The sequence below is a fragment of the Piliocolobus tephrosceles genome, chromosome 7 (genome assembly GCF_002776525.5).
Source record: "Piliocolobus tephrosceles isolate RC106 chromosome 7, ASM277652v3, whole genome shotgun sequence".
Taxonomy (NCBI): Eukaryota; Metazoa; Chordata; class Mammalia; order Primates; family Cercopithecidae; genus Piliocolobus; species Piliocolobus tephrosceles.
The window spans coordinates 25058946-25072143 of record NC_045440.1 but is presented as its reverse complement, the minus strand read 5'-3'; the positions used below and the strand labels follow the sequence as shown (position 1 = coordinate 25072143).

The following is a 13198-nucleotide window of genomic DNA, read 5'->3' as shown; positions in this document are numbered from 1 at the left end:
CTCTCTCTCTCTCTCTCTCTCTCTCTCTCTCTCTCTCTCTCTCTCTCTGCCTCATCATCATTAGCATCTCCTCTCCCCTTACTGGTGTGAGAAATTAAGCTGACCCTATATGCCGTTTTTGTGACACAGAATCATTATCCATAATAAGCATTTCATAACTCAATCTGTTTCTGCCAATTGTTTTAAATCTCTCTTATTAGCTATGTTAGGCATGCTATTATCTTAATCTTCTTAACATCCATGTGAGAGTTTGACAAGTCAGCAGGGGATCTTGCCTTTGCTGCCAAGGATATGTGATTAGGTTACAGCTCCAGAGACTGTGGTGGCAGAGCCCCAATCAGATCCATCTCCCGAGTATATTTCTTTAACTATAAAAGACCTCAGTCCTCCAAAGTCCAGGAAGTAACAGTGCATCCATGAGAACAAAGACACTTCTGCAGACCAGTATCTTGGGCTTTCATCCAGTCATTTAACTTTGTGTATATAAGATAAAGAGAAAAAAGGTGAGAGAAAGACTCCCTCCCGCCCGCAATGACCCTAACCTCATCTGGGAGGCTACTGCAACAGTCCAGCTCTATTCTGGCAGGCTACAGAAACAATTTTAATATTCCAAGGGAGTTAACACAAGCCCAGAGGGAGTACTTGACACTCTGGTAGAACTTGAATCATGCTTTCCCCTAGGATCATCTCAGGGTAAGAAAATAATTTGACTTTTGGCAGCTGTGATGACTGTGGGCAGAACAGCTTATTTCTTGGTTAATTCCTTAAATAAACCTTCATCTTTGCAAACTCTTGTTATAGCCACAACTGATGAGAAGGTTCAACTATGCTCTCTCTAGCCAAACTCTTTGGTTTAACCCTCAGTTAACTCTTCGCCTTTCTATGTTAGGAGAATATTGTCTGGCTTCAGAGTGTCATCTTTCCATGGCCATTTATTTCCCTGTGGTCTAGTCATGTGTTATCCTAGCACGAACAAGGGAGTCTTGATTTGTACATATGGAGTTCTGGAGATGGCAGAAGAAAACAAGTCTCCAAGCCAGCTTTTAGAGAACAAGATCTTAGGGAGCATCATAATATCACAGCCAAATTCCTCCCCTTTCTTTGAAATAAGGATTTCAAGAGCTGCCTTCAAGCTTTGAGAGCAGGTTGCAAAAGAAATAAACCATGAAGCATCTCTTCTAATACCAGTCCTGTGTGTCTACCCATCCTTTGGCTTTCTTTGCAGGGGACCTGCCTGGAAGCAATCTGAGAAGCAGGGTCAGCTCTGGGTGGGAGGTGATAAATTAACTCTTTTGGGCTAGGCTGGGTTCTTGACAGTTCTGAGACAGATCTCAGAATGGAGTCCATTAGAGGCTCAGGACAGTGGTCACTCAGATACACTTAGTACTGTCTTCAAACATCTGACATTCCTTCTCCCTGAAACACCACAATCCTTCCCCACACACCCCCACCCCCCGCAGACACACACCATTGACATTTAGGAGTGTGGAGCCACTATTTCCCAAATGCTTTGACCTCTACTTGGCTTGTTTGTACCTTAGCTAAGGATTTTCGTGTTCTTCTGCAAAAACTTACTGGGTGGGGAGGGGCGGGGCGTGAGGCTGTCTATAAGTGATGTGTTATGGAATTGCTGATTTTTTTCCAGGTTTTAATTTTCTACTAGGTTGTTCTTCTGAATTCCATTGCAGCCTTTCTGCCTATCTTTATAATAAACTCCAAAATACAGGGAGTGCGCCTTGTTTCCAGATGTGGAATCCAGGATTATGTAACTTGTAACTGTATTTCTTTGAGAGGTGATTAAGCATGTTATCATATTACTTTGACTGCTCACTTGTTATTTTTCCTTTTTTCATTCATTCAATCATCCTTCTTTTTCCTAACTATATTTTTTTCTATGGGTAAAATTTATAATGTAATTTTAAGTACCAAGGAAAATTCTATTAGAATGACATATTTATTAAAAATATGAGATGGATTGGGATCTTTGCCATATCTTTGCTTTAAGGAGCACACATAGCTCATTGTTTCCTCACTTTTGAGAAAGCTCCCCAGGCACCATCTTGTTTTTTGGTTGTTCCTTTCCCAGGGCGGTTCCGTTTTATACATGCCACTAGTAGCCACTTGAATTTGCCTTGCTTCGTAGCGACTTTTTGTCAACCCTATATTTCTCTCTCTCTTTATGTAGTCTTGTATCAAGCAGGATTTATCCAGACTCTGGCTTTGGCATTAGGTGAGTCTCCCGAGCATTGTGAGTGGTGGTTCAGTGTCTGCTCAGGTGACAGCTGGAAGGCACCACTGCTTCTAGTGTGTTTCCCAGCTCCCAGCAGTCATGTATGTTCTGTGGCTCTGTTGTACTGGGATGTGACGCTTTCACAAAATTATCACACACCAACCACTATACACTTGATGTGCACCATCTCATGCATAAAACCTTATAAGGTAGGTGCTGTTTTTTTTTTAAATTATAAGGGAAGAAACAAAAGAATCCTAAGATTAAGTGATTTGGCTCACAGAGCAGGCATTTGGGAAAGGGAGGGTCCTCATTCCTTTCCAGGAATGAGGTCCTGGGTTCTTACCCAGAATTCCTGCATGTGGTTATCACGTGTCCCAAGCAAATAACCATAGGCATGATGATTGTCTTCAGTGTTCAGGTCACTTGAATACTAGATCACTGACCACAAAGACTTGAAATAATTGAAATATTCACCCTGTGACTTCATTTAATCAAGAAGAGTTCGACAGAGAATGTGATCCTGTAAAATCCAGAAAATGTCATATTATGCGAATGCTAGTATCACAGAAAAATAAAATTAACAGAAACAAAATCAGTCTCGGCATCACAGATCTGTGCCTCTGGCCCTGCATTCTTAAACCCTCCCTTCTTTCCCCAGCTGATAGAGCTTGCTCTCTGGAGACAAGAAGCACATTTAGGTTAAGGTATTAATGACTGAGGAAGGACTCATATGTTATCCTTCAAGGTGTGTAGTGTTTTTTATTTTAATAGGGATAGGGAAAAGGGAAGGGAGCTAGCATTCTTGAGCCTAACACCAAAGCTTGTCTCTAATGAGCACTTGAAGCTTTGGTAACCATGGATGAGTAGGAGGTATTTGTTTAGACAATCGACAAAAGAAAAAAAAGAAAAGGCAGCCTGGTGTCAAGCATGCCAAGAACAGTTTCTTAATACTTGTGAAGTAAGTGGTATTATTATCTGATTTTACAAATAAGAAGACAGAGGCCAGGTGCAGTGGCTCATACCTGTAATCTTAGCACCCTGGGAGGCCCAGGTAGGTAGATCGCTGGAGCTCAGGAGTTTGAGACCAGCCTGGGCAGCATGGTGAAACTCTGTCTCTACAAAAAATATAAAAATTATCCGGGCATGGTGGCACATGCCTGTAGTCCCAGCTACTCAGGAGGTTGAGGTGAGAGGGTTGCTGAAGTCCAGGAAGTTGAGGCTGCAGTGAGCCATGATCATGCCACTGCACCCCAGCCTGGGTGAAAGAAAGAGATCCTATCTCAAAAAAAAATAACAATAATAAAATAAAGTAAAATAAAAACAAGTAAGAAGACAGAGTCTCAGTGCTGTGGTCCTAATGTTTGTGTCCCCCCTCCCCAAATTCCTATGTTGAAACCTAATCATCAATGTAATGGTATTAGGAAGTGAGATCTTTGGAAGGTGAGTAGGTCACGAGGGCAGAGCGCTGATGTTTGGGATTCGTGTCCTTACGGAAAAAGCCCAAGACTGGGCATTCCTGCTGCTAAGAAAAAATAAATAAATTGAGCATTCTTGTTGCTAAAAAGACAAAAAAAAAAAAAAATGAAAAAAAGAAAAGAAAGAAAAACCCCAGAGAGCTGCCTTGCCCTTTCCACTTTGTGAGGACACAGATAGAAGGAGCCTTCTATGAACCAAAAAGTGGACCTCACCAGACACTGCATCTGCTGGCACCTGGATCTTGGACTTCTTGGCATCCAGAACTATAAGAAATATATTTCTGTTTTTTATGTGCCAGCTAGTTTAGGGAATCTTGTCATAGCAGCCCAAACAGACTAAGACACTCAGAAATTCAGTAGGGCAAGTGGTAAAGCTGGGATTTAAATCCACATCTGTCTTTAACATTTCCATTCAATCTCAACATTTCCCATAAACAAGTTTTGGCTCCAATGAGACATTACAATTACAGCTATGGTATCATCCTGTGGCAGTTTTTAGGAAAATGCACGTATTTCATAAATAAGAATCATTGTTGTATTGTCATAATAATAAAAAGGTTAACCTTTATTTAGTGCTTACCATGTGCCAGATGCTATTTTTAGCACATTGCATGAATCATCTAATTTCTTCCTCACGCAGTGCCATGAGGGAGATTCAGTTCTTGCACTCCATTTTACAGATGAGGAAACTGAGGGTTAGTGAGTTGCTGAATGGGTGCAATCATGCATAGCTGTGTCGTCGATACATATAAATTTGTGGCCTCCCTCAGACTGTGCAACCCTAAGTTTTTTTGTTTTTCCTAAGATAGTGAAATGAAGAATGCTATAGTAATTGACTAAGGTCTTATGAGATGATCTCTTGAATCTATTTCCAGCTGGTAACTGGGTGTTTCTGGTTGGCAGATAGCTGTCCTACTGGTCATATTCAGGGATCAGACTGGGAGACCCTCACCCTAGGCAAGGCATGGTGTAACGTGCTGGGCAGCTAGCCAAAGACCTAAGATCTTGCTGTCTATCTGGGGAGGCTGACAGGAACATACCAAGAAGGCAAAGCAAGGTGGCACATGCTGGAGCCAAGGGCATAGGACCAGTGAGCACCGCAGGGGTCAGACTGGGAGGTAAGCACAGACAAAGATGAGCACAGGTCCACAAGAGTTTTAAGGCCTCATGGAAATGTTTCTAGTTCTTTAAAATCAAAACAACAAAATAGACTTTTTGGCCAAATAAAATATATTTATATACAATATAGTCATCTTTATACCAATAGAGTTATAGAATATAATTAATACTTTGCACGAAAGAAGGAGCCCACGAAGGCAAGAGTCATTGGAGCCGTAGAAGTCATAATGTGACCCTGCCATTGCCCTCTGGATGCAAGTCACTCCAAGGCCTTTGCGGGTGGCAGAGCCACAAGTGGAAGGAGCCTGGGTCCCTGAATTTGGTCTGCAGGAGAACTGCTTGACAATCAGAAACACCCAACTACCCACTGGAAATAGATGCAAGAGATCATTCATGAGACTTTCGTTAATTACTATAGCGTTCTTCCTTTCATTGTCTTAGGGGAAAAAATGAAGAAACTTAAGGTTCTATGGTCTGAGGAAGGCCACAGAAGGAAACTCAGTTTGAGCTGAGCTTTGAGGGGCAGGAAGTACTAGCTCAGCTGGAATGCACCCTCTGTTCATGATCTCCATGATGAGAATGAAGTCAGTGTGTAAGTGAGCTGGCCATCTCCTTAGGAAGAAGAGGTCAGCACTCTCCAGACAGATGTGTTTTTGGCATGGACATGCCCAGCTCAGCACTTGGGACATTGGGGGAATTCAAGGAATGGGGTTCATGTCCTCACACAAACACCAGTGTGCAGAACTTGGAAGTGGATTTTCTGTTTTAAGCAGGTATCAAACAGGCAATCAACCCTGTGCCTAGTATCGAACCAGAACGCCCACAGGATACAAGAGAGACTGTTCTCTTAAGGATTGTTAAATCAGGAGGGAGAGTATAAATTAGCATGCATGTACAATTTATATATCATTACAAGCTAAAATTTGATTTTTCCTAAAGAATGACTGTTGCTCTGTGAAGGCTGACATAGTTAAAAAAGACTTTTCGGAGGAAGTTAAGATTGACCTGGGATTAGTGAATAAGTGGGATATAAGTGTCAAAATTAGGAAATTTTGACAAGAATAGCTGACAACTAGAAGTTGGGGTAATATGGCCTTCAGGGGATGAGAAGTTCCAGGATGACTAGTGAAAAGTGCTCACGGTCACTTTATAGGAAATGAAGTAGGGCAGAGTTAGAAAGCAAAGGAACTCCATCTTCCTCCCTACCCACCCTCCCTGTTTTTTGTCAAACAACCAAACTCTCCCACTTGAGTATTTAATGGAAGAATGGTAAAGGCAGGAAGAAGAGAGGAGAAAAGAAAAGGAGCTACAGTCAGAAAGAAGAAAACAAGCCAGAGAGTGAAGACATCTCTATGACCCCCATTTCCTAAAGAAGGAGCTGTCTCCTCTCTCCCAACACATATGTGGGGACCGAGGCCCTGGAAGGCCTGGCAAGCTCAGGGTGGGACATGTGGGGGCTGGGGGTCTCTCTGGAGTATACAGGCATTGTTTTATGCCATGCTTGAATTCTGAACAATCAAACGCTGTCAGAAGGAAGCTGACATGTTGCTCCACTGGTAACTCAATTCCATGCTGCAGGTCTGCCGGCTAGTTCAAGAAGAACTACGATGCCATCAAAATCCAATTTTCAATCAGAGAAGGAAGCCGCCTTCTCTTTCTGCAGATGATTAAGAGGCAGACATACTCAGCCATTGGAGAGCTTTGCTGTCTTTTCTTCCAGGAATAAAGATGGGCTCATTTAACATAATTTCTACCTGTTCTCCTGCAATTAGTGTTTAAGTGACTGTCTCTGGGTATTCGTCACTCTGAGGAAATGAAATGATGCTATGGTAATTGGCCATGTGTGTGTTTTTTTCTTTTCTTTTCACTTCCCTAGGGATTTCACTTGGCTCAGAAAGCATTTTTTAACCTAGGCCCTGTCTGCACTCTTTATTTAGCTAATTAGAGAGCTTAAGGGAGCATGCTGGCATTGAGCAAAAAGGGAGGAATGGGGGAGGGGCAGCGTGTTTTACTGGGAAGAGCACTTGATTGAACAGGAATATCTGGGTTCTAGCCCAAACTCATCAATTTTCTCTTCTATTAAGCTCTTAGATTTTGGTCAGCCGTGTTACAGACATTACCTTGTTTGATCCTCACAATAACCCTACAATGTTGGTATCATGGCCTCGTTTACAGAGATGAGAAAAACAAAGTTTGGAGGAGGCTGCCTTGACCGTGGCTTCCCAGCAGGCATGCAACAGGGCTGACACGGAGACTCTAGTTGGCCTTAATTCCTAGGCTTTGCCGTCCTTTATTAGCTTTTTCTTACTAAATAGACCCCTGTTACCCAGGATGAGTCACTTCACCTCTCTGTCCTTGATTGCTTTAACTGTTCATGATTCTGTAAAAATGCTGGCTCTTCTGAAGCTCTAAGTGCCTTTCTTCCTGGACAGATGGAAAACTACTACACATCCTTTCTATTACCTTTCTAATATCTTTCTCTTATCTTGCCCTCTACCTATTTTGTTCTACTTTTCTTCTCTCTTCTACTACATCCAGACAAAGGCCAGTATAGCCAGTGTGGAGGCTGAGCAAGAAGAGGCAAGGGAAGGAGAGAGGAGCAGCTCTATTCACTGGGCACTCCATTTTCCAGCCCAGGGCAATACTTTCTTCTAAATGAGCCCAGAGTAACATAGTATGGAACAAAGACCCAAAGAAAGGCTTGGAGTATGAAGATTTCATTTCCAATTCGGCCACCATCCTATTATATTGTGGGGTTTTGACCAAGCCATAGCTTTATGGTACCTCTGGTTCCTCGCCTTGACAACTATAATTATAACACACATCAGAGAGTGGTTTTGCCCTTGAAGTTGCAAAAATATGCAAGTGTCAAGTATAAATGATGAAATGATGGTCCTGGTAGGGGTCCTAGGCCACCTAGTCCTGATCCTGTGTCTTATAGGAAAAAGGGAGGTGGGCTTCCTGGTGCCACTTAGATAGGTGGTGACACAAATATATTGATAGCCCAAGCAGCCTGATCCCTAGCCCAGCGCTCCCCAAGCCAGTGCATTTGTCCCAACTTCCAAGATGGAGGAAAGGTTTTGTTCTTCATAGAATTCACAGATTTCATGAGACAACAGTAATTACCTGTCAATGAAACACCTCCACTTTCTCTAGCTAACGTTTTAGAAGGTATCAGAGATGGGGCTCACTAGGGACAAAGATATTACACTGGTGTGTATTCCCATTCATGACCTATCTCCATGATGAATTCTGTGAGGCTGTGCTCCATGAGGAGGCAGCTGGAAGTCACCGTCCATGCCCAGACCCCAGCACGTGACAGAGTGTGTAAGGCAGACACTATACCATGTGGCCATAGGAGCATGTGTCACAGACAAGAGCACACTTTGCAGAAAGGCTAGCCACATATTTTGCTTCATGACACTGCCCTCCCCCATTTTTTATTCATTTCTCACTGGTGTTTGTTCTTCTGTTAATATCTATAACAAAATATTAGAGTTCACAGTTGGAAAGGAGAGAAAATCTTTCTTGGCCTGTGATATGGTTTGGATCTGTGTCCCCACCTGATTTGTTTTTCTAAGACCGGCCGAGCGGGCACAAAAGAACCAGCGGGTAGGCAAGTGTAGGAGCAAAACTGCAAGTTTATTTTGGTCACCTAAGGTGTGGGGAAGAGGTCTGTCGGCCTCCTGCAAAGAAGGCCGGCAGAGTCCCCCGGTGGGGCTCTCGGACGGAGTTCCGGCAGTCCCGACATCCTGACAGGAGTGGGGCTGGGAAGTCCGCGTGGGACACTGGCTGAGAGCGGCTTTTCTAGGAGTGGGAGGGCAATAGGCGGGGCACGGGCGTGTCAGGGGCGTTCCGCAGGTGCGACAGGGTAAATCTTGGTCTCTTCAGATTGACGTCACCTGGCGCATGCCCAGTTGATCTGCACCTTCCCGGGCGCCGGCTGCATTTTCGCACGCGCGGGAAAGGTTAGTGAAGAAGAACCCGGAAATGCGCCATCCTGCCTCCGTTCGTCCAAACAGTCCAACCTTTTATTGATAATAGTGATAAAGGGGCACCGTGGTCTGTCTGGCTACTTCCTGCTGTTAAGGGGCGTTGTTAAGTTCGGGGCCTATGGTTGGTATTTGGACGTACGGATGAAAAATAAAATAAGGCACAGTATTAGTATAGGAATGAGGAATGGAAGCATTTGTTGGAATATGGGCAAAACCCAGAAGGAAGGTCCCGGCAAGGTTGGGGAGTATGAGATAGTTAAGAAAATTTAGTAAGTTTGAGGCGAGTGGGGGAAAGCCAAACTGATTTCCACTGATTGCTTTTGGTAGGGGCCCTTTTTAGCTGGGAATGAGGAACGAGTACGCAAAGTAGTTGTTGGCCAGGCAGCAATTAAGGAGTGGAGTTTTTCGTGGAGTGGATGGCTTTCCGCTTACTCCTACTACAGAGATATTGGATGGAAGGCTAAGTCCAGAGAAGGACGGCAAAACAGAATAGGTAGCCTCGCTGTTGATTAAAAAATTAATTGTCTTACCCGCTACCAGGAGAGTTACTCGTGGCTCGGCGAGGGTGATGGGGGTCCCTGAGTCTCGGCACCTTCAGTTGTCGTCGTCCAGATGTAGGAGCTGGAAGGAGCTCCCAGGATCCTGGGAAAGGGGGTCATGTGGAGGCGCGGCACCTGTTCTCAGGGTGGGGCAATCAGACTTCCAGTGTCCTCCCTGCTGGCAAGCAGGGCAGGGGGTTGCTGGTGGATGAGGGTTAGGACATTCACTGGCCCAATGTCCTGATGCCTTGCATTTATAGCAAGGCTGCGTTGGGGCTCGGGGACCTTGCGGACACCTGTTGGCATAGTGTCCTGCCTTGCCGCACTTATAGCAGGCTCCTTTTGTAGCTTTGGAGTCTGTGGGGTGTGTGCTTTCTGGTCTGGTCTGGGGTTACGACTGGGCTGTAAAGCCGCTGCTAGGAGCTGTAACTTCTGTTTGAGGCGAGCCTGCCGTCTCCTCTCTGGAGTTATAGACCTTAAAGGCTAATTTAACTAGGTCTTGTATTGGTGTCTGAGGACCATCCTCTACCTTTTGAAGTTTTTTTACGAATGTCAGGAGCTGATTGAGAAATGAAATAAGATGCCAAAATGGTGGCCCCTGTTGGGGAGGCCGGATCTAACCGGGTATATTGGGTTAGAACGTCAGTCAATTTAGGGTAGAGGTTAGGATAACCTGGAGGTCATGCCAAGTTAAGTCATAGGCCTGACAAAGGTGTCTAAATTCCTTTATGTATATGGTAGGATTAGCTGAGAAATCACCTAAACGCTTCTCAATTTTGGAAAGATCGGCCAATGAAAAAGGGACATGTACTCTGACTACCCCCTCCGCCCCAGCCACCTCTCGCAAAGGTGCTAACACTGTAGGAGGGTGTGGGCAGAGATAGGAGACTCAAGACAGCCAGTTGGGGGCCCTGAAGGAGGCACGGGACCGAGTGGATTACTAGTAGATAAGGAGGAGGAAGAAGGAGTCTGGATGGGGGGAGGAGGAGGAGTCTGGGCAGGAAAGGAGGAGGTGGAGAGAAGGAGGAGTATAGGGACGAGAGCTTAAGGCCCAAAAGCCTTGTACGTAATTAATTTCGGACCACTTGCCTAGCCGCTGGCAGAAATTGCTGAGGTCGATCACGCCACAGTGGAAAGGAAAATTAACCGCTTCCTCCTAAGGTCTTGTTCAAGCTGTAAGGTTTTTAAATTGGCTAGGAGGCACCCTAAGGGGGTGCTCTTTGGAAATTTGGACTGGGGGGTTTCCCGTTTGTTTCCTCTTTACTTACACAATGGACACAATGGAAATGGAAGTGTATCTCTGCCTGGCTTCAAAGCGTCCTTTGGAACCAGCAGAGACAGACTGGAGGCTCATGGAGCCAAAGTGGAGATTACCTTCAGGAGGACGTCTCCGTCCTGAACGAGTCTCCCGAGCCACTTGGTGGCTCAAAAGTGGGCCTCAGACCTGCGCAGGATTTTGGGCCGAGGGAGGTAAAGAGGAGACAAGGGCACTTACCGCAGAGACTGGGGGGTTTCCCATTTGTTTCCTCTTTACTTACACAATGGACACAATGGAAATGGAAGTGGATGTCTGCCTGGCTTCAAAGCGTCCTTTGGAACCAGCAGAGACAGACTGGAGGCTCATGGAGCCAAAGTGGAGATTACCTTCAGGCGGACGTCTCCGTCCTGAACGGGTCTCCCGAGCCACTTGGTGGCTCAAAATGGACCTCGGACCTGCGCAGGATTTCTGGCCGAGGGAGGTAAAGAGGAGACAAGGGCACTTACCCCAGAGAGGCCGTGAGAGTGAGGGAAGTGGGTCTCAGGTCCTGGTCCGTCTGCAGCGTGGAAGCAGGAGGAGGTTCCTCAATCTTTAGAGGCCTGAGGAGGGGTCTCCTCCCGGGTCTTCGGCACCAACTGATTTGTTTTTCTAAGACCAGCCGAGCGGGCACAAAAGAACCAGCGGGTAGGCAAGAGTAGGTGCAAAACTGCACATTTATTTTTGGTCACTTAAGGTGTGGGGGAGGAGTCTGTCGGCCTCCGGCAAAGGAGGCTGACAGAGTCTCCCCCCCGTGAAGCTCTCGGACAGAGTTCCAGCAGTCCCGACATCCCGACAGGAGTGGGGCTGGGAAGTCCACATGGGACGCTGGCTGAGAGCGGCTTTTCTAGGAGTGGGAGGGCAATAGGCGGGGCACGGGCGTGTCGGGGGCGTTCCGCAGGTGCGACCAGGTAAATCTTGGTCCCTTCGGATTGACGTCACCTGGCGCATGCCCAGTTGATCTGCACCTTCCTGGGCGCCGGCTGCATTTTCGCGCGCGGGGAAGGTTAGTGAAGAAGAACCTGGAAATGCGCCATCCTGCCTCCGTTCGTCCAAACACCACCCAAATCTCATGTCAAATTGTAATCCCTAATGCTGGAAGTGGGGCCCAGTGGGAGGTGACTGACTCATTGGGGTGGTTTCTCATAGTTTAATACCATCTTTCCTTGGTGCTGTCATCTTGATAGTGAGTTCTCATGAGATTTGTTTATTAAAAAGTGTGTGGCACCTCCTCCCACCACTTTCTTGCTTCTGCTCCAGCTATGTGCCTCCTTCCCCTCCACCTTCCACCATGACTGTAAGTTTCCTGAGATCTCCCCAGAGGCAGAAGTCACCATGGTTCCTGCATAGCCTGCAGAACCACAAGCCAATTAAACTTGTTTTCTTTATAAATTACCCAGTCTCAGGCATTCCTTTACAGCAATGTGAGAACGGACTAATACAGCCTGTATCTAAACCACCATTGAGTTAGTTATTGTCTATAAATAGCACCTTAGGTTGTATACTACAATGTCTTCAATGCAGTTTTCTTTTGCATTTTTTCATTCTGCATCAACCTTATTGTAGTTTTTACTTTATAACAACATAAATCTGTGCTGTCTGATAGAGTAGCCACTGACCACATGTGGCTATTTTAATTTAAGTGATTTAAAATTGAGTAAATGAAAAGCTTCACTTCCTCAATGATCCTGGCCACATTTCAAGTTCTGAGTAGTTGCATGCTAAGAACTTGTTTGTATAATCCCTTTTAACCCTAAGACAATTTAACGAAACATTTTATGAAGTAGGCATAGCTTTATAGACAAAGAAACTGAGTCTTGGAGAGATTTGCTTTCATATCAAGACACGTACAACTGAAAAGCGGTGGATGTCGGTTGGTCTGGCTCTATAATTTTCTCTCTCAACCATGATACCACACTTTGGAAAAACTTTCACAATTTCTTAAAAATCTTAACATGCAATTACCATTCAACCCAGGAGTTGTCCTCCTGGCCACATATTCTAGAGAGATGAAAATTTACGGTTACACAAAAACTTGTACAGGAATTTTTACAGCAGTTTTATTTGTTAATAGCCCGAAACTGGAAAGAATCCAGATATTCATCAGTGAATGAAGGGTTAAGCAAATGATAATACACCCCTACTTAGCAATAAAAAAGAGTGAGCTATTGATACATGCAACATTCTCTAGATGAAGTACCAGAGAATTATGCTAAGTGGAAAAAGGCAATCCCAAAATGATTGCATACTGTATGACTCTATTTACATAGCATTCTTAAAATGACAAAATTATAGAAATAGAGAACAGATTAGTGATTGCCAGGAGTGAAGATGGGGTGGGGCAGGAGGGATGTGGGTATGGCTATAAAAGGGCTATTTGAGAGCTCCTTGCCAGGATGGAACTATTCTGTATCTCGACTGTATCGTTGTCAATATCCTGGTTGTGATATTGTACTGTAGTTTTGCAAGGTGTTGCCATTGGATGAAACCTGGTAATGTGGTTTGAATGTTTGTCCCCTCCAAGTCTCATGTTGAAATGTGAT

At 44.9% G+C, this 13198-nt stretch overlaps 1 protein-coding gene across 6 annotated transcripts in view; it reads left to right on the top strand.

Annotated features, from left to right (window-relative positions):
- Window positions 1-13198, top strand: part of ADRA1A (adrenoceptor alpha 1A) — a 134934-nt gene that overhangs the window by 39687 nt on the left and 82049 nt on the right. Inside the window, exon 2 of one of the 6 annotated variants that reach the window (XM_023216875.1) lies at window positions 4389-4403. The exons of the other annotated variants lie outside the window; for them this stretch is intronic. Coding sequence (XP_023072643.1) covers window positions 4389-4403 — 15 coding nt within the window. The remainder of the gene's footprint in view (window positions 1-4388; window positions 4404-13198) is intronic. 6 annotated transcript variants of the gene reach the window in all.